The sequence below is a fragment of the Anomalospiza imberbis genome, chromosome 2 (assembly GCF_031753505.1).
Source record: "Anomalospiza imberbis isolate Cuckoo-Finch-1a 21T00152 chromosome 2, ASM3175350v1, whole genome shotgun sequence".
Lineage (NCBI taxonomy): Eukaryota > Metazoa > Chordata > Aves > Passeriformes > Viduidae > Anomalospiza > Anomalospiza imberbis.
Window position 1 is genome coordinate 41,930,675 of NC_089682.1, and position 26,362 is coordinate 41,957,036.

At 41.8% G+C, this 26,362-nt stretch overlaps 1 protein-coding gene across 4 annotated transcripts in view; it reads left to right on the plus strand.

Annotated features, from left to right (window-relative positions):
* The first annotated feature begins 17,078 nt into the window (after nt 1–17,078).
* CXADR (CXADR Ig-like cell adhesion molecule) overlaps nt 17,079–26,362 on the plus strand; it is a 32,857-nt gene continuing 23,573 nt past the window's right edge. For 2 of the 4 annotated variants that reach the window (XM_068180660.1, XM_068180658.1), the window contains exon 1: nt 17,079–17,236. In XM_068180660.1, coding sequence (XP_068036761.1) covers nt 17,182–17,236 — 55 coding nt within the window. In that variant the 5' untranslated portion in view covers nt 17,079–17,181. Of the gene's footprint in view, nt 17,237–23,713; nt 23,737–23,776; nt 23,901–26,362 lie in introns of those variants that run through there. The other 2 variants (XM_068180661.1, XM_068180659.1) reach the window with 2 other exon arrangements.

The following is a 26,362-nucleotide window of genomic DNA, read 5'->3' on the forward strand; positions in this document are numbered from 1 at the left end:
TCTGACTTTGCTTATCTGTTGTTTGGTGGCTCTGGGCAGTGGTCAGGTACCCAGGCCATAGCTCTGCCGTAGCACTTTGTATGTGACTCTGCCCTGGACTTCTCCAAGTGACTCTTTGGTCTCACACAAAGTTGAGTAGAGCAAAGTTTACTAGTGGCTAAAGTATAAATTCACTGGGGCAATCTAGCTGATAATACCTGAGATTTATGTCCTTGAACTTCCTCTGATGGTGGGCTGAGAACAACAGAGTGTATTATGTTGTGTGTGTTTATAGGCTGTTAAATCAATAAGCTGCTGGAGGGGAATCTTCCACATCATTTATAAATAATGGCGAGAGATGCGCTGTCAGCAGCACTGCTGTACATACAAAGTGCCTCCTTTGACTTCTGCACTGTTACACATTTTGCTGCATGATTAATTTAACCTGTTCCCTCTCATGAACTGCCCACACCAACATTTACTGCTCTAACCAGAGACATAGCCGTTGCAAAGTACTGCCTTCCCAAATCAGTCTTTCTAATAACTGGGAAACAAAAGGAACTATGAAAATCAGAAGATATTAATGTCAGAACTTCTGGTCCACAGACACCTACACCAGACCTACACCTACTCCAGGAATGGATGCTCTCTGCTGAGAGAAAAAGTTCATTTGCACTCCTGCTCTTTCACAATATGTCAGGTGTCATGTCCATCACAGGTCTCCTCCCCTAGCTTTGTACTTTGGTGTTGAGCACTCAAAACACTGAGTCCTGTACTCCACACTCATCTAACTCTCTGACCCTGAAATATATTATGATTATTATTATTACAGCAAATTGTGGCCTGCAGCTGAACTCTGTTGGGAAGTCATCATGGAGCTGATGCAAGAAATGAAACGAGTCAAAAGCATGGGTGTGGGCACATATACTGCAATATCACTTCAGTACACCATGAGAGGAGGAAGTATGGGTGACCACAGCCACAAAATCTTAGTCAGAATAATGAGCAAAATAATGACAAAATAATATCAGACTGGTCAAATCCAAACAGAATTCTGAAACAATGACAATATAATCATTAATTACTCAGATGTTTTGATGACTGAAGTAAAACTATGTTTTAATAGATGAATCATAAAAGCATTTAACTGAAGTTATCAAAGTAAAGTTTCATGGAGCAGTTTTTCCAAGTAAGAGGTTTTCTATTCAGAGCCCACCACCCTCACAGTAAAGAATTTCTTTCTACTCTCTAATCTAAACCTCTTCTCTGTCAGTTTGAAGCCATTGCCCTTGTCCTGTCACTCCAGGCCCTTGTAAATAGTCTATCTCCCTCACTCCTGTGAGCTCCCTTCAGGGACTGGAAGGCCACAATTAGGCCACCCCAAGGCCTTCTCTTTTCCAGGCTAAACAGTCCCAATTCTCTCAGCCTTTCCTCACAGGAGAGGTGCTCCATCCCTTTCCTACCCACTGATGAGTATATTGAAAAAACAAAACAAGTTGTACTGTCAACTCAGTGAGACAAGTTCCTTTTCTTTGTACCTAAAGTACCTTATCCCCACTTTTCTGACAGCATACAGAAGCTATACTGTCATGTCAGTCAGTAACTTTGTACATTTTCCTAATATAAGTAAAAAACAGGCGGTTTTGAGCAAAGATGAGTTTAGTTGGTCCTTTCAACAATCTCTGCCCAAACATTAGCGCTCATTTCCTCATAGCAAGTCCTTTTGTAATTGAAGTTACTTTGACAATAGACAGAGAGGTTCCTTGTTGATCCAGTGACCCGATAAACCACAACAAACAAGGAGCTGCGAAACACCACCAGCAGCTATCTCTCCTCCAACATTTTTTTCCAACATGAAAAGACTGTTTCGTGAGAACCAAACAAGCCTGTAAAATTCTGCACTTAATAAGGTGTATTTATACAAAACTGCTGGAGCACTCTCTTAATAGATAACCCCACCACCCAATAAAAGTCCACATTCCTCTTGATCTGCTTTCTGTTTTCTTTGTCCCGATCAGAACCTTTGGCTGGCAGGGCGAGCACCAGTAGCTCAGCAGAACTGCGCTTGGCTGTGTTTCATACCCGGTTCTGACTCATACAGGTTGTCTGGGAAAGTTTGTAAACATGAGAAATAGCCATTAGACATAAAGATCACATTACCAGTCAGACAAATCAAGGAAGTTTTTGCCAGGTTAGGATGAATAACAAAGGGCACAGAGGTATATTTAGAAAGTAAATGTGTATGTATGATGAGTTACATACATTTCACAAGCAGCAAAACTGAAAAGTTTGTGAAAGAACCAGTTCTCACAGGACTCCACCCAGACCAAGACAGCAAATAAGCAGCACCGTATGATGAAGTAGGCAAATGAAATCAAGGCATACACCCAGCCCGGGTTACTTTCAGCATTTACATGATCATACATAACCTACATGGATTAAATCGGTGTATTGCACTGGGAAATATGAATCTAACTAATAAGACTACTTCATAATTATTTTTTGAGACGGGACTATGTTTCAGTACAGCAGTTTGCCACTGGGAGACAGAGGTGCATGTAGTCAATATACTAAATCTTTCTAGAGAAACACTCCATCCTGTAGGAATGAAGTGCAAAATTTTTTACTATTTTAATTCTTTATGGCACCTCGTCCTCTGTCGCTTTCTTATTTTGTTTTCTTCCTTTACATTTTGATCGCCTACCTCTCTTTACTTTTTCACGTTTTGATTCTCTCTTCTCCTGATGTTCTGGGCAGTACCGCCACAAAGAATGGGGAGAGAGGGGAAAAAAAAAAAAAAAAAAAAAAAAAAAAAAAAGGCGGGGCAGGAAAAGACAAGAAAACAGCCCAACCCTGGCTCTGCTCCTCTTATCTGGTGCTAATGATGCTGTAAAGAGCAAATGCCTGGAGTTCCTGTTGTTGAAGACAGCCCAGCTGCGTGGAAGAGGCTGATAGGAGCAGCCCCTCTTCTGGTGATGCTTATTTTAGCTGGATCGCGGGAACGGGTACCTGAGTGGGAAAGCCAGTGTAGCTGCTGCCAATGACGGCGAGGGGCTCAAGGGTGTGTTCCTAGAGACTAATCTTGAGTGGCAGTCTGAAGGCACGGTGATCCCCGTTAATAGATGGAAATGAATGCGCGGCAGGCGCTCGCGTTTTTCCCTTGGCCGCAGACCAAGGCTGCATCTTTGACCCCCCAGTCACGCCGCTGACCTCCTTTTCCTCGGTGTCGGGAGGAGGGACAAGAGCTGACGGGTGGTAACGAGGTGCTGGGTTACCCCCAACGTCCTTATTCCGGTCCGATTCACTGTGACACGCGGTGCGGGAACCACTCCCTGCGTTTTTAGCAGATTATTTTTAGCCCGTGTAGATTTCTAAAACCACAGCGGAGACGGTCACTTTCTTTTAGATCAGCTAGCTCCGTACTGAATCGCTGAGGTGGGAACACCATTGTTTACCCCGATCGGAAATCAGAATTCCCAGAAAGGCTCACATCTCATTATCAGCACCAGAGGCAAATCGCGGCATTGTTATTCCATGGATTGCACCTTTTCAATGGCTGAATTGCCAGCCCCAGGCTGTGTCTGGGTGTGCAGGGGCGGGGGAAACGGGTGGGGGGAAAGGATTTGCCTCCAGTCCTTTGGTTTCAGGCTGTTCCATTTGTTTTCCTAGAGGATGAGAGTGCTTTGGCAGGCTGTGGAAGATTTTTTGTCTGGCCAGCTCTCTCCCTGTATATTGAGCCCCGTGCAGTACACTGAGCTCGCAACGAGGTTTTGTGTATGCGGAAAAACACCCCAACCAAACAAAACATAGTGGAAAAATGTGGAAACTTGCTTAATTCATTCCCATAGATATTTTATCTTCATTCTGTTCTTCTTCTCCACCAAGCTGTTAGTTACCAGCCCTTGTGGTGGTTTTTCTTTTTTTTTTTTTTTTTTCCCCTGAACCCTGCACAATGAAATGTGATTCAGAGTTCATTTTGCTAATCAGCCCTCCTTTGACCAAAAAGTGCTTTACGGAGTCTTCATCCAGCTTGGTGGTATCAGATTTCAGTGTGAAAGTGTTACATTCCTGACTGCCCTGCACTCCCTTTGTGTTTGATTTTGCCTGGTAAAATAAATGGAATACTTAGAAAGGCTAATCCCATTCAGAAAAGAAGAGAAACAAATGGGGAAAGAAATTAAATCACTTCAGCTTTTTTTTTTTTTTTAATGCTTGATTCCACCTTTCCATCCATTATATTAATTTTCTTTTACTGTTCGTGTAATAGTTTTTTTTTTTTTTTTTTTTTTTTTTTTTACTTTTGATTTATTTCAGGTTTGATTCTACTTTCTGACTTTTGGTTTTAGCTGAAAAAAGCCCCCTCTACGTCTCTGAAAAATCACAAACCCCCCCTTTTTTTTTCCTGTATATATAAAAAAGTTACTCTGAAAGACAGCTGTGACTTTCACCTTTCACTTTTTGATGTAGTTCATGACAGAAGTAGTTCATGCTGGAAACGCTGTTTAAGTTATTTGAGAAGCATAAAAACACTCTGGAGTTTTATATGTATTTTTTTTATTAATCTTTTATAGCATATAGCTAAAGCCTGCATTTTTACATATATCTTTTATAAATATATATATATATAAATGCTTATATAAATGCTGCTTTTTCCCTGCCTTTAGTCTTGCCTATAATTGTCTTTTTTGAATGCACTCGAGGGAGAGGAGGAGCATTTGCATCACTGTAGCTTTTTGTCTGAATGCAGTTACATGGGCACAAGATAGTATAATTAGGGTGTCACTATAAAGTGACAAAAGTGTTGACTAATTCTTAGAAGAAAAAGGACTTTAAAACAGTATTTGCTGTGAACTCCTGACATACATTTGAAAATCTGAAGGAGTCTTTTTTGTAGACAGCCAATTCTTAATGTAAAAAAAACAGAAACATTTCTAATAAAAAAAAAAATCCCTCTGCCCATGTCAGAAGTGATAATAACAACAAAAAAACCCCAAAACATTAGGGCATCCTTCTGTTTTGAAAGTTACATTTATAAAATAACTAGAACCACATTTTGATTCATATATCAGAGAATTTCTTTGTTTTGCATGCAATATAACATTTGGGTTAGCTGTTTGTTGGTTTGTTTTTTTTTTTCTTGGAGGGATAAGTTTCTTTTACATTTTTAAAAGTTGCATTTTTATTGTCTTCTTTTTCTCTGCTTCTGCCTCTTAATTTTTCCTTAAACAGCCTCACTTGCTTTAGAGACAAATAAGAACCTGAAGACCTTCAGAAAAGAAGCTTTTAAAATTAATTATTCTGAATATTGTAATGTATATTAAAAAAAAAAGTTTGCATTTCTAAGCATCCCTCCTGGTCTTTCAAAACTGAAGCTGACATCTGTGTTGGCTTGAATTTAAATGGTCCCTGCAGGCTCTTTAACTCAAAGGGTTACTTTATTCATTAGGTTGTTTCTTATTTCTTCCCGGAGGGTAACTACAAACCTAGCTCTTGTATTTGTTTACTTGCCTCACTTTGTTAAAAGATTATGTCTTCACCAGTGCTTACGAATTTATTAGTGCTTAAAACGCACTCAAATTGTCGAACAGTTTGCCTTTATCACTGTATTTTACCTGGAGCATTTTGTGCTGTGATTGTTCCCCGTGTATCCCTAACAATAAGCTCTCTGAATGAGGAAATGCACCGAGTGAGCTGAGCAGAGGATGCAGGGAAGTGTCAAACCTTATTTGTCTGGCTTTATTTGCTCCTATTAATATAGCCCTCATTTGTGCTGCCTGCCGTCAGCATTTCCAAATCCCAGGGATTCTAACTGGGTACCTGATCTCCACATCTACTACAACATGTCACTGACACTATTTAAGGGGACAAACCCATCTCCCAGGCTGTGTTGCCTCCCCTGCTCTCCCTAGTTCCCCCCATGCCCAGCCCAGTGTATTCCTCCCCAGTGCAATGGAAGGGGACATGGGACATTCCCCAGCCGAGCCCGAGGAACCTCCTCGTCCCACCTGCCCCCTTCCCTCTGGCTGATTGCTGCTCCCAGTGTCCATCACTGTCCCCATGGTGGTGCCAGCAGGTTCTTGAGAGGTTGGGTGGGAACAGAATTCCCCGAGAAGACCTGAGCTAAAGAAGAGGGAGATGTGGTAGGTATTGAGTCCCTGAGTGTTTGCTCAGCATCACAGGGGAAGGTGTGACCCCTGTCACACCCAAAGAGAACCACCTCCAGGCAGCAAAGTCTGCCTCTTCTAAAATATCCTCCTGAATTCTACGCCTGCAATTACAGTGGCCAGAGAAGGAGAATGGGTGAGAAAGCCATCCCTGAGGATGTTGGAAATCCCAGGACGAGCTTTGCTCTGGTTCTTCAGGCTGGCCTCTCCCAGGGCTGCTCTCAGCTGGTGGCACAGCAGCCACAGGGGCTGAAGTTTCACAGGGTCATAGTGCACTTCTAAAGCACATAAAACAATTGTCATAATCTCTTAATCTGTTTCCAGCAAGACCAGCCATTGATGTTTATAAGCTGTGTTCTGCTCAGCGTTGAAGTATTTGATAGTTTTATGCTGAGCATTAATGATTTGATAGGTTAATGACCATTAACAAATATAAGAGATTGCAAATATAAGAGACAAGCAGTGGAAATATAAGAGTCAGAATCTGGGCCAACCTTTTCCCTTTCTGGCAAGAAAGAATAGCATGTGAGAATTTTTCTTTGAAATCTTTCTTTTTCCTACAGGTAACAACACTCTCTGTGGCAGTGAAGCAGTGACAGACTGCAGTGTCAGAGGAGGAACTGAAGGTTGGTGAGAGGAACTGCTGTGCTTGGGATGTACATAAATACTGTAATATTTAAAACAGGCCCCCCAGTTCCCATCTGTATGAGAGCAAAGAGACAGTAGAACATGACAGGGGCAGAGATATCAGAATACGAATTGGTGAGGGGAAGATTTTGTGGTCTTCACTTTAAATTCACAATGCAAAACATTAGTCCATCAAAACACCAGGGTTGTTTTGACTGACTGAAGAGACACTAACCATTTCTAAACTGCTCTGAGAAATTTACACCTAGAGAGAAAGGCAACTGATTTTATTAGATTCATTTTATTATTTTATTTATTTTATTTTCAACAATTGTTATGGAGCTTCATGGTAAGGTTTTAAATTGTGAAGTGTTTACTTCCTATGTTACAGGAGAATCTTGTGGATAAGCTGCTGCCATCGTTTTTTTCCCAGTTCAGCAGATACAGTCTTGTTCTCTAATTCCATGTATTAACACATCTTACTTCCAGCTTCATCAATATGACCACAGCACATTTCCTTTTGTGTCTTTCCATTACTTCTTTTTCCCAACATGTCATAAATACTACTTGTTTTGGTTCTGCATAGGTCAAGACTATATTTTCTTACATCCTTTCAGTTTATTCACCTTCTTGGTCTCTGCCTTTTCAGATGTCATTTGATTTCATCTTTTATTGCACATAACACCTTTTTGCTTTCTCCTTTGATTATCAAAGGACATTATTTAATTATCAAAGTAGCATCAAAGGACACCTATAACTACCCCCTCCCCAAAAAAAAAAAAAAAGTAAGGCCACTAAATTAATTTATTCTACATCCTTGCTTAAAGGCTGTCTCTCCCAAAAAACATGTCAGTTTGCTAGTAAGTAGGCAGTTATGTGTTATTACTTGTATTATAATAATCTCCTTCCATCTGCTTCATACCCACCTTAGAGGCACTTAGTATTTTCCCTTACTTTGTTTAATTCTTTGTATGCATTATCTAAATGACAAATCTGTGCCATACCTTTGTTTGGTTTTGTTGGCTGTTTTTTTCCTAAAAAATGGTATTCTCTATTTGCAGGGAGAAGTGGGGTCTCTATATATCTGGAAGACTTAAAATGCTTAGTTTAGTACTGATTTGTCTGTGCTGCTAAAGGATAATATAAATAAAATACTTCAGGCCAGCTAAAGCAAATTATAAAACTTTGCTCACAAAAAAAGGGATAGTTTATAGAGCATCCGTGCCCTGCTCACCCCACTAAGATATCCCTACCCCAGCCTTCAACCACCAAAAGTTACAACACACAGAAAAAGCAGGAATAAAAAGAAGGGCTGTTCACCTTCCTTCCCTTTTTTGGTAATTTCTGTTCACCCTGAAGCTGATAAGATAAGAGCACTTTGATATTGCAGTTTTCAAGGTGTAAACTAGAGAAGCTGAGCTGTGGGTACACTTCCTGTTTTGCTTTTTTTCTGCTATTGGGGTAGTAACCTCCAACAGAGAGAAAAGAAAGACATTCAGAATAGTACCATCTTAAATGACAGACAAAAAACACACCAGATGGCTACACCCTTAAGAAGGGCCTGTTACATAATAAAGTCACACTAAAAATGAATTGTGTTTGACCTGCTATGAGGTTGCAATGCCAGGTCAATTATCACTGGAGTAATGTTACTTTGTGGTAAAATGAAAATGCCGTATCTCCACTAAGACACTTTATCTTGAATAGTTTGCTTTTATCTAGTTTAGTTCATGATGACCGATTAATTGCACACCTTTTAGAGCACTAAAAGGAAACATTTGCTTCGGAGAACAGGGTAGATGTTACTTAGGGCATAGATCAATATTTTGTTATGCATATGTACTGGATGAAACAGAGCCATGACTCATAACTGGAACCTTTTAGACTGCAGTGTAGCACAAATAGACAATAGTATTCATCATTCTGACAGTCTTTTAATAAACAGTTTAGCTAAAATAATAGAGCTCTTAAGGCTGGAAAAGACCTCTAAGATCAAGTCCAGCTGCCAGCCTAGTACCACCAGCACTAAACAGTCAAGTGTCCTCAAGGGTCATAACCACATCTTTTGAATACTTTCAGGGGTGGTGACTCTACCACTTCCCTGGGCAGCCTGTTCTGGTGCTCTGTGAAGAAGTTTTTCCTAATGTCCAATCTAAACCTCCCCTGGTGCAACTTGAGGCCTGTCTTGTTTTACCTGGGAGAAGAAGCTGATCCCCACCTGGTGCACCCTCCTGTGAGAGAGTTGTAGAGAGCGATAGGGTCTCTCCTGGGCCTCCTTTTCTCCAGGCTACACCCCCAGCTGTCTCAGCTGCTCCTCATCACAGTTGTACTCCAGAGCCACCCCCAGCTGCCTTCCCTGGACACGTTCCAGCACCTCAATGTCCTTCCTGTGACAAGAGACCCAAAACTGAACACAGGATTTGAGGTGTGGCCTCACCAGTGCCCAGCACAGGGGAATGATGACATTCACTTTACCTGATATAATAATCACAACTACACTGCCTGCCTGACCTTTTTCTGGGGTTGTGTCACTCCTTCCTGAGCCACTACAGGTTGCTGCCTGGGGGATGACAGGAAGCCAAACCTTGCAAGGGGACCCTCTGATCTATCTGAGCCCTGTGGGATCTTGGCCCTTCATTCCAGAGGTGCCAGGACTTCTCCTGCAGCCTGTGCTTAGGTGAAGTATAGCTAAGGTGAAATATCAAGAGCCATGGTCGAAACTGATGATATATATGTGTGCTCATGTGCCTGAGAGGGGAAGGTCCTAACCCTCATCTGTCCTGATGATTCTTTTTCTCTTGTTAAATTGTGAGATTTGCCCAATCCCATCTCCCCAGTGGCTGCAAGGCACTGAAAACTGCCCAAGAACAAAAGAGTAGCACGGAGCAGTGAAAGCACAGGGCCAGGACTGCAGCTTTTCATGTCCCTGCAGACACAGCATCAGCCTACGCTAGTCTGTGCTGTAAACAGATCTTTGAACTTCCAGGGAGAGGTCATAAAATGCATTAAATTGTTCTACAAAATGGACCTTGCAAGCTCCTATAACTTTTCTTGCACTTCAGTGTTTCTTGTATGATGAGGGTTAAAGAAAGTGTTTCGACAATTATAAGCTATTAATTTTATTTTTTCATACTATCCTTTTCAAACCGGCAAATATTTAATCATACAATTATTCAGATGAAGCAAACTGAGAACAGAGAGATAAAGCAAATTGTCCAGAGATTTCAACTAACAGCAAATCTAAGACTCTGACTGTCCTGGCTCTCTATCTCCTCCTCTCCATGTCAGGCCATTTAGCTTTGAACTCCTGAATACATTTTGCTCATCCTTCTGGAGCATTTCACTAATTGATGAAACATTAAAATATAATTCAGGATGACATTCATCACTGAAATCTGACTTAACAAGAGGCAATAAGCTGAAAGCATGGAAAAAAGGGGGAAAATGCTTTCAGAAAAAAACCCTAAAGTACATAATTTGCAAAGCAGTTTTCTTTTTTGGTAGAGGAATACTCACAGAATGTCCCCAGATACACCAGAATTCTGCAATACTTGCCACATACAATAAGCAGTGATATTGTTCTAGATTGCCATTTGGTTAACAGTGCTAGACTTCCAGCTAGGTGCTACTTCCCCTGGGCAAACATTTTCCACAGGCTCCCTGGAGAGCCATTCTAAACAGGTTTCATGGTAAACAGTTACGCAAGACTTCACAAAGGTCATTAACCGTAAAAATATGTATTCCGTACACTGTCAGCATTTTTTTCCTGGGCTAATGTAATTACAAAGCACTACTGAAACCAACCCAACCTGTTCCTATACTGTAGGAAAGGAAATTACATAACCCTACCTAAAAAACCGAAACAAACCACAAAAACCAACAAGCCAACCAAAAAAAAAAAAAAACGCCAAAACCAAGTGAGATTTTCACAATGATGTGATACTAAAAGATCCAGCAATAAAAAATGCATCCAAGTGGACCTGAAACACAAACTAGAACTTAGAAAAGAACTTTCTAAACAACAGCTTAAATGCACTGGACAGTGAAAGAAAACCTTCACAGAGGACAACTGCATGTATGAGAGGGGAGGGCTTCTCTTTGAGTCCGCGAGCAGCACCCACTGCGGTCTCAAGCGGCCACATCATACACACTCCCTTCCAGAAACTGGTGAAGTTCAGCAGTGAAAATTGTTCCACCTTTACCTCCATGGGGGAAGGCTCCTTCAGAACATCCAACTTGGATAACCAGAAACATCACCCTGAAAGAAACATGTGGGTTCCCTGTGCCAAGGTCTCTGCCATGCCCAGCAGGGTGTGGTTGCTCTGAAGGAAGCAATGAAGGGCAAAGGGTGGTTTCTGTCACACTTGTCAGTGCAGCAATAAAGGGCACCTGCTCCGAGGGTACACGACCAGTACCCAGGGAACAGGAAATGGAGGAGGAAGTGGCATCCACCTCAGAATGGGCTAGGAAAATTATGTAGTACAGCCAACCAAAAACTTATGAGTAAAATCCTTCTCCACATATCCCCAAATACTTAGGCTGAATTAAAACAATCAAAAAACATCTTATAGAAACAAATGAAATTAAGAGTATTTTTATTTGGGTAATTTTTGTGATTTCTGCAAGTCTTGCTCCCAATCTATCAGCTGCAAACAGGTTCTGATTTTTTTTTTTCATTTTTAAGAAAATATCTGTTTCTCGTGACAGTAGAAGCTGATACTTTAGAAGGCTGAGGAGCACAGAGCTTCAATAAAATTGGAGAAAATTATCATTCTGCAACAACCTCATGTGTAGCGACAACAGGTATTCAGTAGAAGTACTGTCAGAATTTCTGTAATTGTGGGCCCCAACACACAGATCCTCTGTGTTATTTAACTATTTTGTGAGAAAAAACAGCAGTTAACTCTGAGCTACCTTTAAGGAGCTTGGCTGAAAGAACTGCTGTAGTTACCCTAAAACACCTAAGCTCCTGGGACAAGCAGATTTTACAGCCCTGAGCTATCCATCTAGGCTTTCCCAGGAAATGGGAGTGCCAGACACCCATGCAAGAAACATGTCAGAAAGCAGCCAGCTGAGCACAGTGTCTCACACTGGTCAAGAGTGAGAGGTGAAGTGTGAGACAAGGAGTGAAGGCATCTCAGCTACTGACTCCATAGAAGAGCTGACAGACCTGAAATGGCACCCTCCTGCCTGTTCTTGAGCTCTCTTCACACACATGCTTCAGGCTTCATGCTTTTTAAGAAGGGGTAGTTTCCACAGATTACAGAGAACCTTGCCGCGGGGGCTCTGCCCAGGACAGGGCTTTGAGTAGCTTGCTTGTGACCGGGCAATGTCAGCAGTGCCAACCAGGCAAAACTTGGCTGCCTAACAGGATAGTGGCAGCTGAGTAGCAGCTCAGGAAATGTCACAGGAATCTTAAGTGGTAGGTACAGACACCAAAGAGACTGGTGAGTCCTAAAGTACCCTTTAGGAATGCCTTGCAAAAATAAAATAACCTGGAAGTTCATAATGCAGTCCAAGCCACCATCAGCTACTAGTTCTGTTATTAAAACTGACCTGAGTAGGATTAAGTATGAAAGCCCATTGCCTCTGGCATACCTGTGATTAACTTCCCGTTCAGTTGTACTCTCCAAAGAGTTCCTTCCAGTATCTGAAGGGGACTACAAGGAAGATGGAGAGGGACTTTTCCTCAGGAAATATAATGACAGGACAAAGAGTAATTGGTTCAAGCTGAAAATCTTCAGCTCAGCTGCTAATGGTGCATTTCCTCACCACTTCTGCAAATCCATTTTTTTGTCCTTTTAAGGAAAGAGTTCTTCAATCATCACTCTGGTGAATATAAGCTTAGAAAAAATAGTTTGCAAGAGTACAGGTCTGTATTGTCTATTGCATTAATGTTCCAGCCAACAGACATTGCACTTTTACTGCCATCTGCATGGACAATGAAAATTTGAACACAAATAGATAACTAAGAAAAGGTAACACCCATATTTCTATAAAGATGAATCACACGATGTATTCCTCTTCTGGACTTCAAACAAAGCAAATCTATTTTATATTACATTGATTTTGCTTCCTTTGCACAGTAAAAATATAAAGCTTTAAGCTTGGGTTAACTCTAACCAGCATTGGTAGTGGACTGCTCTTCCTTCTTTCTCCTTTCTCTGTTTCAAAATGATGCAAATGTCCAAGTAATTGCTGAGAGAAAATTATTTGAGGCAAATTATTTTTCTAAGCTTTAATATTACATAGAGACAAAGGTATAAATTGCTGCCCTCTTGAAATGTCTTTGCTAAAAATTGTCTCTCCAAAATGAGGAGAACGGCAAGGTGTGAATTTTACCCTGAGTACAACTGTCACTTGACTGAGGTGCTAAATGGGAAAGCTGTTATTTGAACTAGAAACAAGACTGGCTCTCAAAAACATTAAGTAGAATTAAAGACAATTAAACCTCAGCTATTGTTGAATAATTTTTCCTTTACTCCTTATTTTCCCCAGTAATAGATTGTGTTTAATTATCATTATAAAAAGGCTGTAAGTGCATGAAAGCTTAGTTGGAAGCAGCCCAAGGTTGTTAAAGAAAAGGCAAACCCTGGTCACAGGGTGCAGCACTCCCTGGGGAAGCTGAGGACAGGGGCAGTGATCCCTCACTGGATCTGTCCCAGTAGAGAGGTTGGAAAGCTGCTCTCAGGAGACTGCTCCGGGCTCTGCTGGCTGGGACTGAACATGAGAGCTGCACTCTGAGCTTTATGATCAAATACTCAGAGCTCTGTAACTTTGCCTTCTCAAATCCTTTGCTGTAACCATCCTGGGTTGATGAGAACTTAATGTAGTCTATCTTTTGACTCTGGCAGCTATTTTCAGCATATCAGCCTGACTTGTCCAGGCTGGTTTAACTAATGCTGATAAGGACAGTTAGTGCCAAAAAGCTTAGTAGGACAAGTGCCCATTCCTCACATCGGGCGCAGTTGCCAATATAAGCAATGACAAAATTTATTTCGGAAAAAATGTATGCACAAGTTAGACCTTGCCGTTCACACAGCTCTAGATATGGTGCCAATTGAAACTGAACCCAGCTGACTTCAGTCCTTCCCTTTCCTCACCTGCCACTACCTTTTTTTATGCTAGCTGATAGGCAGGCAAATAACCAGGAAAACACATCAGGGAGCTCAGCTGGCTGAAAACAAAAGGCCTTCATCTTTGGACAGCCGGGCTTCCCAAACTATCTTATCCACTATTGTCCTGAACTCCAGTACCAGCACAAGTGCACACACACATGGGAGTTTGGGGCTTGGGGGACAGCGGGACTGTGGCACCTCCAATTTAAATGACCAACCTCCAGGTGGGCTCACACTGAACACCAACAGCCTGCAACAGAAATGGTCCTGTCCTCCTACCTCAATTCCCCAATCCTGGCCAAACACTCCCTCATGCCTACTCTGGCCTGGATTACAGAGTAAAGTGATGGAGTTTCTGATCCATCCCTTTTCCAGAAGAATATGTGTCCCATATGTGACTCCCTCCTACAACTAGAAATCCAGACCCAAAATCCCAAGGGTACTATTTTCTCCTCTTTATTTTTCTTCCCTATTTTTTTTTCCCTCTTGCACTTCTTGAGAGATGCTGGTATCCACTTTAGGAACTATGTGGTCCTTTGGGGAATTTTGTCTCAGGTATTGCAATGGCTGATGACAGCAGCTCCTCCTGTACAGGACAGAAACTGAAACAGAAAACAAGCCTGTTTTCCTTGTATGGCATGGATATGTCCTGTGTGACCTGTGTAACACAAGCATGGATGATTTCCATTCCACTGCTTCTGTATGTCACGTCTGTAAGTAACTTAATTTGGTGCTCTTTTACCCATCCCCTCAAGAAACTAAACCCAGAGTAATCTCACTTCATGGAAGGTCAGGCAGATAAGTAATTATATAAAATTTAGAGAAGATTATATTGATTTTACATTTAATTTCAAGTTATCTGGAAGTTCAGGCTGAGACTGATGTAGGGGTAGTACTGAAGGGTTTTTTTACCATTAAACACATGAGATGGATGTTTTATATTTACCATAAAACATGAGCATGGGACAGCATTCTCCATAAGAGAGATGAGAAATAATTTTCCGTTTGCAAAATGTGTGTGGGTCTGGACTGCAGACCTCTGCTCTAGCAAATACATTTTCCTTTTTGACTGGATTTTGCTTTCATCCTGAAGCCTTTTTTTGGGCTTGATCCAAAATGCTGGCACTAGTAGAAATATGTTTAAAAAGTTTTGAACCTGACCTTTTCTTTTGTGAGTGGTCATTTTCACAGTTATCTCTTTCTCCCATTGTGTTCACTGTTCCAGGAAGTATAGGTCACTAAAAATCTACAGAATGTCACATCCTCTAATAAACCTGCTAGTTTTATGTCTTTTCAGCTGGACGAATGTTTGTGGTGTTTTTTTCCTTTAAAAAATAATTATTAAACCCTGTACTATTCATTTGCTGGAGTGTGAAAAATTTTCAGGAGTGTGAACTTGACTGTATCAGTGTTGCTTTTGATTTAAAGAGGACCAGGAATAGGTCTGTCTAGGCAAGTCACAATGTGGAACTCATGTTTTCTTGATGCAGTAGAGTATTAATTTTAATTACTAGCTAGGATTTATTTCACAGGAGAGCGAGCATCTCCATTCTAATGACGAATCATTTTCTCTTTCTGTAATGACTGTGATTGCCTCATTATACTTTCCATGGTATATAATTTCTGTGTTGACACAAGTGGATGTACAGCAAAAAACCTCACTCATCCAGTCAGCCTGGGATACTCAGCTCAGCTTACCCTTTAAAGTCTGCAGCACATATAAAACACCAGAAGAGTACAAAATCTTATTACCCCTACTTTGAGGCTCTGGTTCCTTTAGCTTCAGATTACATGAATATTTTCTTTCTCTCACAGCATGAAAAGACAGTTCTGTTCTATCATTAAATAAAATGCTCGAAACCTCCAAAATTGAAATGCTATTCTTTACGTATAGTATCCAGCATCTTATTGGGTAGATTTGTTTTTAAAAGGAGATCTAACAGGTACTGTGAGTTGTCATGTCCTTACAAGATGTAAGCACTACTAATCTGAACCTTCATGGAAAATGACAATGCATTTGCCCTACTTATCAAAAAAGTAATTCTGAGCTGGCAGGTAAAAGCTGCTGCTTTACTCAGAGCAACCAACCATTTTGAAAGACATAAGTGCCTGTTCACATAATCAAAATTCCAGCAGAAATGGAGACACTACCGATTTCAGTGCGAGGAACCCTTTATTGAATGAAAGGTGTAGCACCTCCTTTTTGGCTAAGTGCATCTGAAACAAACCCTATATGATACCCACTCAATCCAATGCTTTTGAGAAGGGCTGAAAAATTTGGTTTTTAAACTCTCAGCTCATATGTACAGAATGTAATCATAGAAATGTATTCCAAATTTATTTGTTATGGGCATCACAGAAAAATAACAAATGGTAACACTTTCAAAATTTGTTGGGAATGAAAATCTGGATTGCACAACCTTTATGTAAATATTTGGTTATGGCAGCATTTTCCCAATAGAGACAGAGCTGTGGACATAACAAAGAGTCCCGAAACTACTTAACCCTTTACAAGTGTCAGAAGCACATTTATATCAAACAGCTTTGCTATTGCATTATGTTGTAACACACACATAGGAATAAATTAACGGAAAATAAAGTTCGTCAAGTGCACTTTCTCTACTGATAAACGTATCTCATGGTTTTGCTGTACGTGAAGCACGATCCGGGTCTTTCTGGAACCGGCGAGGGCTGCTATTTTGGACACCATGCTACAGAAGCAAAGTCTGCTTTGTGCCCTTTCGCACACGCTCTCGTCCCCCTTTTGTCTCCTGAGCTAGTTTTCCACAGTTCCAGATCTTTCACTGGCAAGACGTGTGCGCTGCACAAGGAGCGCACAAGGCACTACAGCCGCGTTGCTATGGGGACCAAGACACGTCTGCTCGGCGCTCGCAGTAATCGCAAGGGACAAGCGCTCCCGACGGGAGCGGAGCGCTGCCCGCCGCACCGCGGGCATCCCTCCGGCTACCGCAGGCAGCCTCCCGCCGCTCGCACCGCGTGTTCCCCGTCCACGCTGCCGGCCGGGCGGGCAGTCGGGGCAGCGCCGGGCGGTGCGCGGGGAGCCCCGGCGGGCCCTGGCGGCGCAGCGGGCACGCGTCGCGGGCGACCCCGGGCCGGCGGCGGCGGGCGCAGGTGCCGCGGGCGGGGCGGGCGCTGCGGAGCCGCGGCCGGGGGCGCGGCGGGGCGGGGAGCGGCCGGAAGTGACGGGGCCGGGCCGGGCTGATTCACCTGCTGGGCGGTGCGCGGGGCGCAGCCCGGGCACGGAGCAGCCGCCGCCGGGTGCCCGCCGCGCCATGGAGCCGCCGCTGCCGCTGCTCGGGGTATCCCTCGTGCTGCTCTGCTCCGCAGGTGGGCGCAGGTGGAAAGGAAGGGACGGGACGGGACCGGCGGGAAGGGAAAGGGGAGGAATGGAAGGAGGGGGAGAGCCGGAGGCGGCGGCGGCTCTGTGGGGCTGTGAGGAAGCGCGGCGGGGCTGAGGGGGCTGCTGCCCGCCCGGAGTCCGCCCTGGGGGCTGGGGTGCGCCGCACCTCCGCCCCTGCGTGTGTGGGGTCCCCGCCGCGTGTGTGGGCGTGGGGTGATCTCCGCCCTGTGTGTGTGTGTGTGTGTGTGTGTGTGTGTGTGTGTGTGTGAGTGTGAGTGAGTGTGAGAGACTGTGCGTGTCTCGGCCGTGTGCGGGTCTCTATGGCTCGTGTATTTCCCCGTCCCCACCAGCCCCTCAGCCCGGGGCGCGGTGCCCGGGCGGGCGCTGGCGGTGGGGCCGCGCCGCGGAGCCAACCTGGGCTTTGTTCGCCCTCAGCGCGGCTGCCGAGCTTTATCTGTCGCCTCTCCCTCCCCTTCCCCCGCCGCCCTCCCGGGCAGCCTCCGGTGCGGCCGGGTCCTCTGTGCCGCGGTGCTCGCCCAGTGTCTCCCGGCCGGAGCGGCTCCCGCGGCGAGCGGACGGTGGAGTCAGGGAAAACCGACGTGGAAGGAGCAAAAAGAAAGAAAAATTCAAACCCCAGCCCTGCGTGTGTAGCACCTCCAGCATCCAGGCTGGCTCTGCTTTTGAGGGGGTGTGGAACGGGACGGGTGGCCCCCGGAGAGCCCTCGGAACCCGGTTGTCCAGACCCGAAGGACACAATTGAGCCCTGCAGAGGAAACGTGGGAGGATTTGAGGGTGGGAGGAAAGGATTGGATTGAATTGAATTGGGAGGATTGAATTGGATGGACCTAAACGCATTTGTTTTTCATGGTGAAAGAAAACAAAGGAGTAGATATTCTCAAACAAAAAAAGCAATCAACCATACTCAGAACCCACACATACCAAATCAAACGTGCTTCGGCTGCTAAAAAGTAGGCAGATGTTTTTCATCTCAAATCCTAGCTGTTATTAGGTTCCTGTAATGAAGTTGGATGCCATATCAGTGTTTCCTAAACATATCTCTAAAATAAAAGTAAGTTTTCAATAAAGTTGACCCAAACTTATGTGAAACTATAAAAGGTGACAAAACATCTTTGGAGGTTCAGGTTCACAGTAAAATGTGTATCACTTGTGCCAGGAGGTCAGGTTTTATTTCCTATTGAAATGTTAATGCCTGTGTTGATGTCACTGCTGTTTTGGGAAATTACTCGTGGGATCAAAACTGTGTGTAATGGAATGGTGAACTCTGATTTCCTGAATGAAAGGGAATAGGTAGTTCTGCATTAAATGTGTTTCCTGAAGCAGAGTTAGAAACAAGGGAGATGCTGTGTAAGAGCTGTGAGTTACTAGTATTTAGTTGACAGAGCTAGTCATCAAGATTTATATTGAAATGCTTCATGTAAGGAAAACTGTGAAAAAAGTATGTGCTGCACTTGCACTGATAGGTTATCAAAGGCTATGATTATAAAAACTATGAATAATTAATATATGAGGAAATGTCAATCCAGAAGAGAATTTTACACTTTAGTTGTGCTGAAGGATACAGGTGTCTTCAGACCTCAGTGTGAAATTAGATGACTTTGTAAATAAAGAAATACTCCTAATAAAACCACACATACCTCTTTCATGTAGTTATTTGAGTGACTGTACTCTGAAGCACGTATATTTCATGGTCCTCTGAAGGAAACAATTGAATAATCTGTGTATCGTAGGAGTTGATATGTCCTCTGAGCTAGCTTGTGTTTTTTCCCATCAGACTGAGTTACTGTTTCTGGGTCTGTGCTGCAGATAGACATTTCTTCCTTCACTGAAGGAACACTTGTCAGTAAGTTGCTGTTCTCCATATGGGCTAAACTTAGAGGAAGCTATTTTTTGTGCAGTTGAGTGAGAGCTGTTGTCAGTGAAGCGTTTCCTAGGTGTTGAAGTTACTTGAATTTGTGGTGATTGTGGTTTAACCCTAGTAAGAAACTAAGGACCACCTACGTGGTCACTAGTTCCCCTTGTGTTGAGAGACTTGGAAGGGTAAAAATGAGAAAACTTGTGGGTGGAGATGAAGAGAGTTTATTGGGGGAAGGAAAATCCATGCATGCAAGCAAAGCAAAATAAGGAATTAATTCACCACTTCCCATGGGCAGGGAGATGCTCAGCTGTGCCCAGGAAAGCTGGGCTCTGTCACACCTAAGGGTGACTTGGCAAGAGAAACAGTGTCACTCTGAAGATCTCCACTTCCTTCTTCACCCAGCTGTGTTCGATGGTCATGACATCATGTGGTGTGGCACCATCTCCCTGGGTATACAGTGTTGGGGAAGTAATCTCATTCCATTTGGTGCAAATTCAAATTTGTGTAGGGTTTTCAATGACTAAGAATAAATATAGGTTCTGAACTTGTGGTCCCTATTTAACAAATACAATAATTTACAACTTTTAAGCTTCTGAAAATGTGTAAAGTCAGAACACAAATTTTCAATAATGGAAAATGTTAACATAGCGAGATTATACCTATACAAAGATAGATGCTAAAAAAGATACTACATGCATAGTGGCCCATTTAACCTTTGGAGGAAGATTTTACAAAGCAGTAATGCTGTGCATATAAATGCCCCAACTAAGGATGAGTTTGAGTACAGTGTTAAGGTAAATAATTGGGCAGGAATTTCTTTAGTCTGTAGTGATATATTTTCTTGCTTCTCTTGTAGTGGGGTTTATGTGCATTTTGGGTTTTTTTGTTTGCAGTGGTAATAGTTGGTAATTTTGTACTCTGTTGAAATTCTACAATGTGTGATGCTTTATTAATATAATTGTAAGCCTTTACATAAAATAAAAGTTCTGGTAAACCTTAGGAAAATCTGTAGTTACAGTCCTGTTGTTAAACTTGCAAAAGTAATTCCAATATCGTGCATGCAGGAGTAGAACCTAATGCAGGCATGGTAAATCAGCATTTGGTGGTTAATACACTTTGCCAAATAAGTATAATAAGGAACTTAAGCCTGTTCATGTTTTTATGCATGCAATAGGATCTTGCAGAACCTTAAATTAGAAGTGTGACTACCACAGGAGTTTAATGATGATTCCCAGTCTTTTAATTGCTAAACTTGGGGCACTTCATCTGTTAGGCAGTAATTGTAACAAGGTGCAGGGCTCAGGTTCTTCTAAAGTGTCTATTGACATGAGAAGTTACTTGAAATTCGGGACCTGTTTCCTGCATCTTAGAGTTTTAAGAAGTATGAAAGTCTTTAACCAGAGATTACTTAATCAACTGGTAGTCAACTGCTGTGACATCAACCATGACATCTGAATTAGTGATTTTGCCTTGGCTAATCTGTGTTTCCCAGAAGGTATTTTATGTGTAGAGAATGCTGCTGCAGAAATTATAATAACTCATCACTTTGGTCTCCTCTGACTGGCCCCCTGTGTTGCATCAAACTTCAGCTGCCTCTGTGTCTTCACTTCCAGTTCTTGTCTCTTCCACAGCCAAGCCCACTTAACAGATGGAACTACCCCTCCTGAATGTCTGGTTAACTTCTATTGCTGCTTTATGAAAAATATATATCCTCGTGTTTTTATATAAGCACATGTATGCTTTGCTGTAATTCCATTAACACTTCAAGAAAGTAATCTTGAATATCTTTAAATCTGCCTCAGTATTGGTGCATATTAAAACTCCTTTGCCGCAGTACCTGCAGAAATTTGTACAGGCTAGGAAGCTTGTTTTTGGGGCCAGTATTGTTTTGACATACTTCCACAATAATTTTAATCAATTGTTTGTTTGCATGCTTTCATAAGCTTGTAATGACAGGGATCTTTTCTGGTCTTGTTGCAATTTCTGATTGATTTCTTGAAACTTTCAGATACTATGTGAAACATTATAAATATGGAGAAATTTAACAACTGTGTGGCTCACCGGCATAGAAGGATGTATGTGTCCCTGCCCCCTCTACTAAAGCAATTTAGTTACACTTTCTTTTTTTTCTGTTTCTTTCTTTCCTCTCCTTCCTTTTTAGGGAATTCCTCTTTTACTCTGCACCTTTCAGGAGATGGCTCAGAGAAAAGCTTCTTCAGCCAGTTGCCACGGGAGTAAGGGGCAGGAAGTCACAGTTCTGTGTAAACCTGTTTCAGAAGCAGCTGCAATATAAGCAGCGCCTGCATCCTAGCTGGTGCTTTCCTTTACTGCAGTTGTAAATGAGTCTCAGTTGCTGAAAACTTTAAATTTTAACTGATCAGATCATATGATTTGAAACAAGAAAGTGTTTTGCCACCAATTTGTCCTGGTACAGGGCAGGAATGAGTGACAGGAAGGATGGCAGAAGAGCATTAAGAGGAAAACTTGTTCCGTTTGATCAGTATTTTCCCAAAGTAGGAAAATATCTGTAAAACAGTGGCCTGGAGAGAGCTTAGTTGAGGGGTAAGACTACATGGCTAAATCAGGAAATCAGTCAAATGTCTAGATGTCACCTCAAAGATTATTTTTGCACTCCATTTGAAGTTGTACCTGGCATTCATCTGCTCCATAGTGAGCTAGTTCGGGAGTTTAAAAGTTATAAAAAGAATAATTTTTTTGTGAGGTCAGTTTTCTGCCTTTTCCTGATCCGACTCAGTGAGATCAAGTCTGAATTATAGCAAGGGCGTGTCAGCTGGAACCTCAAATGCACATGGCTGGAATATATTATTGCTATTGATTATTTATTAATTTCCTTAAATGTCACCTACTTAGAGGGTCATGTGTTCAAAATGTGATAAAGAGGCAAGATTTGGAGCTTTATTGGTTTTACACTGGAGCCATTCACTGGTGCTCTGATGTCCTTTAGCTGCTGTCAAGAAGCATCTGGGGTACTTGATGGTTGCAAGTTTTGCAGTTGCATTTGCTGCTACATTTTTTTAACAGTTTTGTTTTTCATGCCCTACAACTAAAGCCTATATGCTTAGTATGCTGAAAAATGATTAGTCAACAAGAACTATTTGGTGTGTTGGAGGGAAAGATGAGGATTTGATACATTCTCAACTGTTTGAACTTTTACAGAATTAGTTTGTATAAGGAAGTTTGCTGTATTCACTTATCCTGCATCTTCAGTTCTTCATTTTAGATGTATTAACAGTATAAGCTACAAGGAATATTGAATCTCAGTTGTTTTAAGACATGTAAAAATTAACCTGTATGTGTGTGTATATGTAAAAGATATATTTTAGTCTCACTAAATTTTTAAATTATTAGTTAATTTCGTGGCTAATTCTTTGAGCTTATTCCTTTCAGTCTGTTACATGGTGGGAGTGGGGCAGGGAGGGAAACAAGCGTGGGCAGACAAGATGTTTTTCTCTGACATTATGATGCTTCACCTTTACATTAAAAAAAAAAAAATGAAACATTAATAAGAAAAGAGCCCCAAATCAACTCTGTGCTACTGAATCAAATAGTTGTCAATCTTAATGCACAACTTGCATATACTGGGAAAAAAGCATTGCATGTTCAGTAGCTCGGAAGAGCCAAAGCCTCTTTACTCAAGTGAAAATAATATAGCTGCTCAGTTAAGTGTTGGATTGCAGTGAACTCCCTGATGCATCGACTGACAGATGTGCCCAATGCATTCACACTGCCAGTGAGCTGCTTCATTCAGCTTCCTTTTAAATGCCATCAAATTGGCAGGAAAAAGATCGAATCATGTGGCTTGATTGCTTAGTGACTGTGTAAGCCTCCAATATCCCTCTGTAATGGGAAAGTGACTTGCAGAGCTAAAGGCAAAACAACCTGTGCAGCTGGCGTAGACTTGGTAGAGGAGGAGCAGAATTTTGTGTGAGTAAGTCATGCCAGGATTTCAGCTCTGATCTTTTTATTTTTTGTGTTCACTAGAAAAAGTCTTTGTAAGGTTGGCCTTCATTTCATTTTACACTTCTCAGTACTGTTTCCAGATGGTTCCTTAAAGACTCTGACGGTACAGTGTCGCATAACACCTGCTCCCATTAATTGCAGATGTGATGCAGTTACATCTTGTGGTGTAGCTTTATGTCTGCTGTGTTTGTTGCCCCTTCCAGCCATGGCATTGGATTCCTTCTCCCCTTCCTTGTGTCAGAGCAGCCTTGTGCAGCTGCTGCCAAAGTCCATCCAGCTGATAATGCAGAAAACTTGGAACTCATTGTGATCTTCTGTAGATTCTGGGCTAACCACTACTCCTCTGCTTAAAACTAATCTTAATCCCAGTTTGTGTTACACTGTCTCCTCCCCCTTTCGGTTGCCTCCCGAAATCTTATCCTTCCCTTCAGTAAGGAGATCTGAATGCCCCCTCTCTACCCTTGATAAGCACATCCCTCTCAGGAAGGTCATCAGCCAGCAGTTGCTAGGATACAGGCTAGTGGCTTTGGGTTTAACAACCCAAAAGCTTCAAGAATGTGCTGAACAAGTAAGGAGCACAAGGACAGTTGTAAAAGGAAAGGGATATTGGGGAGAATCTGAAGGCAAAGTGTATGTTGAGGAAAAAACAAAGTTGTGGGTAAAAAAAAAAAGATAAGTTTTAGCCTGTGATTTTTAGGTTTTAATTGTTGGGTAACTGTTTCAGCTGATGTCAGTAAACTGTGGTGGGGAGTGAAATCAAGCTCATGCTATGTATTTGCAGAGTTGGGGTTATTGATAATTTTGTTTATATGAACCTGTAAGTGAAGAATTTTTTATTAGATTGGGAGGGTGTGTAGTTTGTAGCTTAACTGTGCAGTACCTTTTAAACTGGGACAGGGGTATGCTACACTACAGGAATTGGAGCTATTTATTAATTTAATGCTGTCTGAAGGCATCCAGACTGATAAAGATTTTTTTATGTCTTTGAAGAAGTGTGCATAATCAGTTTCCTGTCTAGTTTTTTTATTTTTCCTGACTCCTGTGATTTGATAGAGGATTTGTGGATTCAAGTAAAGGTGCCTCAGAAAAGTGGTGCTTCTCCACCTCTCTGCTCAGAGGAAGTAAAATTTGGAAATACAAGCCCACTGTTTTGAGACCCAGCAGCACAGTTGGCTATCTGGGTGGTAGAAGTTTTCCAGGCTTATTCTTATATGCTGGAAGACTTTTTTGGGGTGTGTTTCGTTTTGTGGTGTTGTTGTTTCTTGTTTGGGTTTTTTGTTGTTGTGTTTTATTTTTTCTTTGTTTTTTTGTTGTTTGCTTGATTTCTTTTAATAAGTGCCCTGCTGTTTCATCAGCCTTCTTGTTGTAGCTTATGGCAAAAACTTACTTCATGCAAATAAGTCTTTTATCTGCACCATCAGAGGAAAAAGTGTTCTGAAAACTGGGAGTGTGGTCATTCGGCCTCTTTGAGCTATTGATGAGGTAGCTGAGATGAAATATGCAAGGGAGTGTTTTAAAATCTTGCCCCTACTAACATTAAGTGTGTACAACCTTAGCTCTTTTCTACAAAAATTGCTGTGTGGATGTAGTTTCCTGAACTGTTTTTCTATTTAGTTTGGGACTAAAGTAGGAAGGAGGAGACTGTGTGCAGCCAAGTCTCTCCTCGGTGAGTGCTTTTATTCCTGAGTTGTCTTTACTTTCTCTGGCTCCATAAACTGTATCTTTTCTGCACAGTGGGAGAGTTTCACTAAGATCTGTGACTCCAGTTTAGGGAGCACTGACCTAGGAAGTCTGAAATGCAGGTGTGAACATATTTTGTCCTTATTTTAATGTCTTTGAGGATTAACCAGTGTTCTGCCTGATGGACTTAGGCTAGTGTAGAAAGGCAAGTTTTTGTCTTCACTCTAACCTTTTTGTATTGGGCCTTTTTGAGGTTTAAGTAGAAGAATTATTGGTACAGTAATGTCACTAGCCCTGGAAATGTTAGGTTTAAGTAGGCTTGTTCCTTTTGTTAAAATGTGTTTTTGGGTGTTTTTACCACTACAGTGAACTGTGCTTATCCTTGAAATTTGTATCACTGCATTGTATGATAACAACACGTAGAGTGTGAAGCATGGAAAAAATGTGGTCTGTGGAGCATGTTAAACAGTAACTGTTTAACACTTGATATTAGCAGGACAGTACTTTCTTTGTCAGGAAAAGCTTTGTGATTTGCCTTTATCAGCATGGGATTATCCTAAAAACTGAGTTCTTTGTGTAGTTCTAAAATTAGAATGTACTAAAACCAAACCTCTTTACGTACATGGATTCAGATACAGTAATACTGTGTGACTTTTTCTTCTCTTGTTTTATTTACTGCTGCATTATTACCTAGCTTTTGTTAGTTCCTGACCAATTGCTTGCTTGTTCCTGTCCTTCACCTCTTGCTTGTTTTACCTGCCTTGAGGTTATGGTGAAGCCTGAGTATTTGATACCTAGATACCTGGCTCAATTAATAGGATGTGTATTGAACTAATATGTGTTTTGGAATCTGTCATGAAACATTTTTGAGTTTCAGTCTCATATCAAAAATCCCCAAGTCTATTGAAATTGCTTTCTAAAGGGAAGACTTAATTTTTTTCATCCTTCTATTAGACTTCCTTTATATTGACATTGTTCCTTTAATGGTTACTAAGCTAAAGGATACTGTTTAGGGACTGTTCTTCGTGTTGCAGAGTTTATGACATGTGAAGAGTTAGATTCAGCAAAGTTTCATAGTGTTTTGGGCCCAAGCTTCTGAAAGCTGTAACTGTGATGGGTTCTTTTGCTCTTGGAGATAAGATGTAGAAACTGAGAATCCAAATCTGAAGCTGGGCCTTTCTTTTTCAGCTTTTTTTTTTTTTTTTTTTTTTTTTAAGGTTTTGGGTAGGGGTCTCACTGATAAATTTAGGATGTGGTTTTGTTTTTCACTTGTGGCAAAACAGCATAACTGCAGCTTTGCTTCTGTCTCAGCTGTGCTGATGTGACTTAGCTCCTGGGTGCTGCAAAAACCACTAAAATAAGCAATGCCAATTATTTGTTTCCTTTATTCCTTTGTAAAGGCAGCTTTTAATCCAGTTACTTGATCAGCAGGAGACTGCCATGCAGGCATTCCCTTTGGCTGCAGAGGATGCTGATGTTTGGTATTTTGAGGAAGCAGGAGATGATTGTGGGACAGTGGCTGCTTTTGGGGATTTCAGCCTCGGAGACTTGTGTTTGTGTTAGATAGCACCATTAA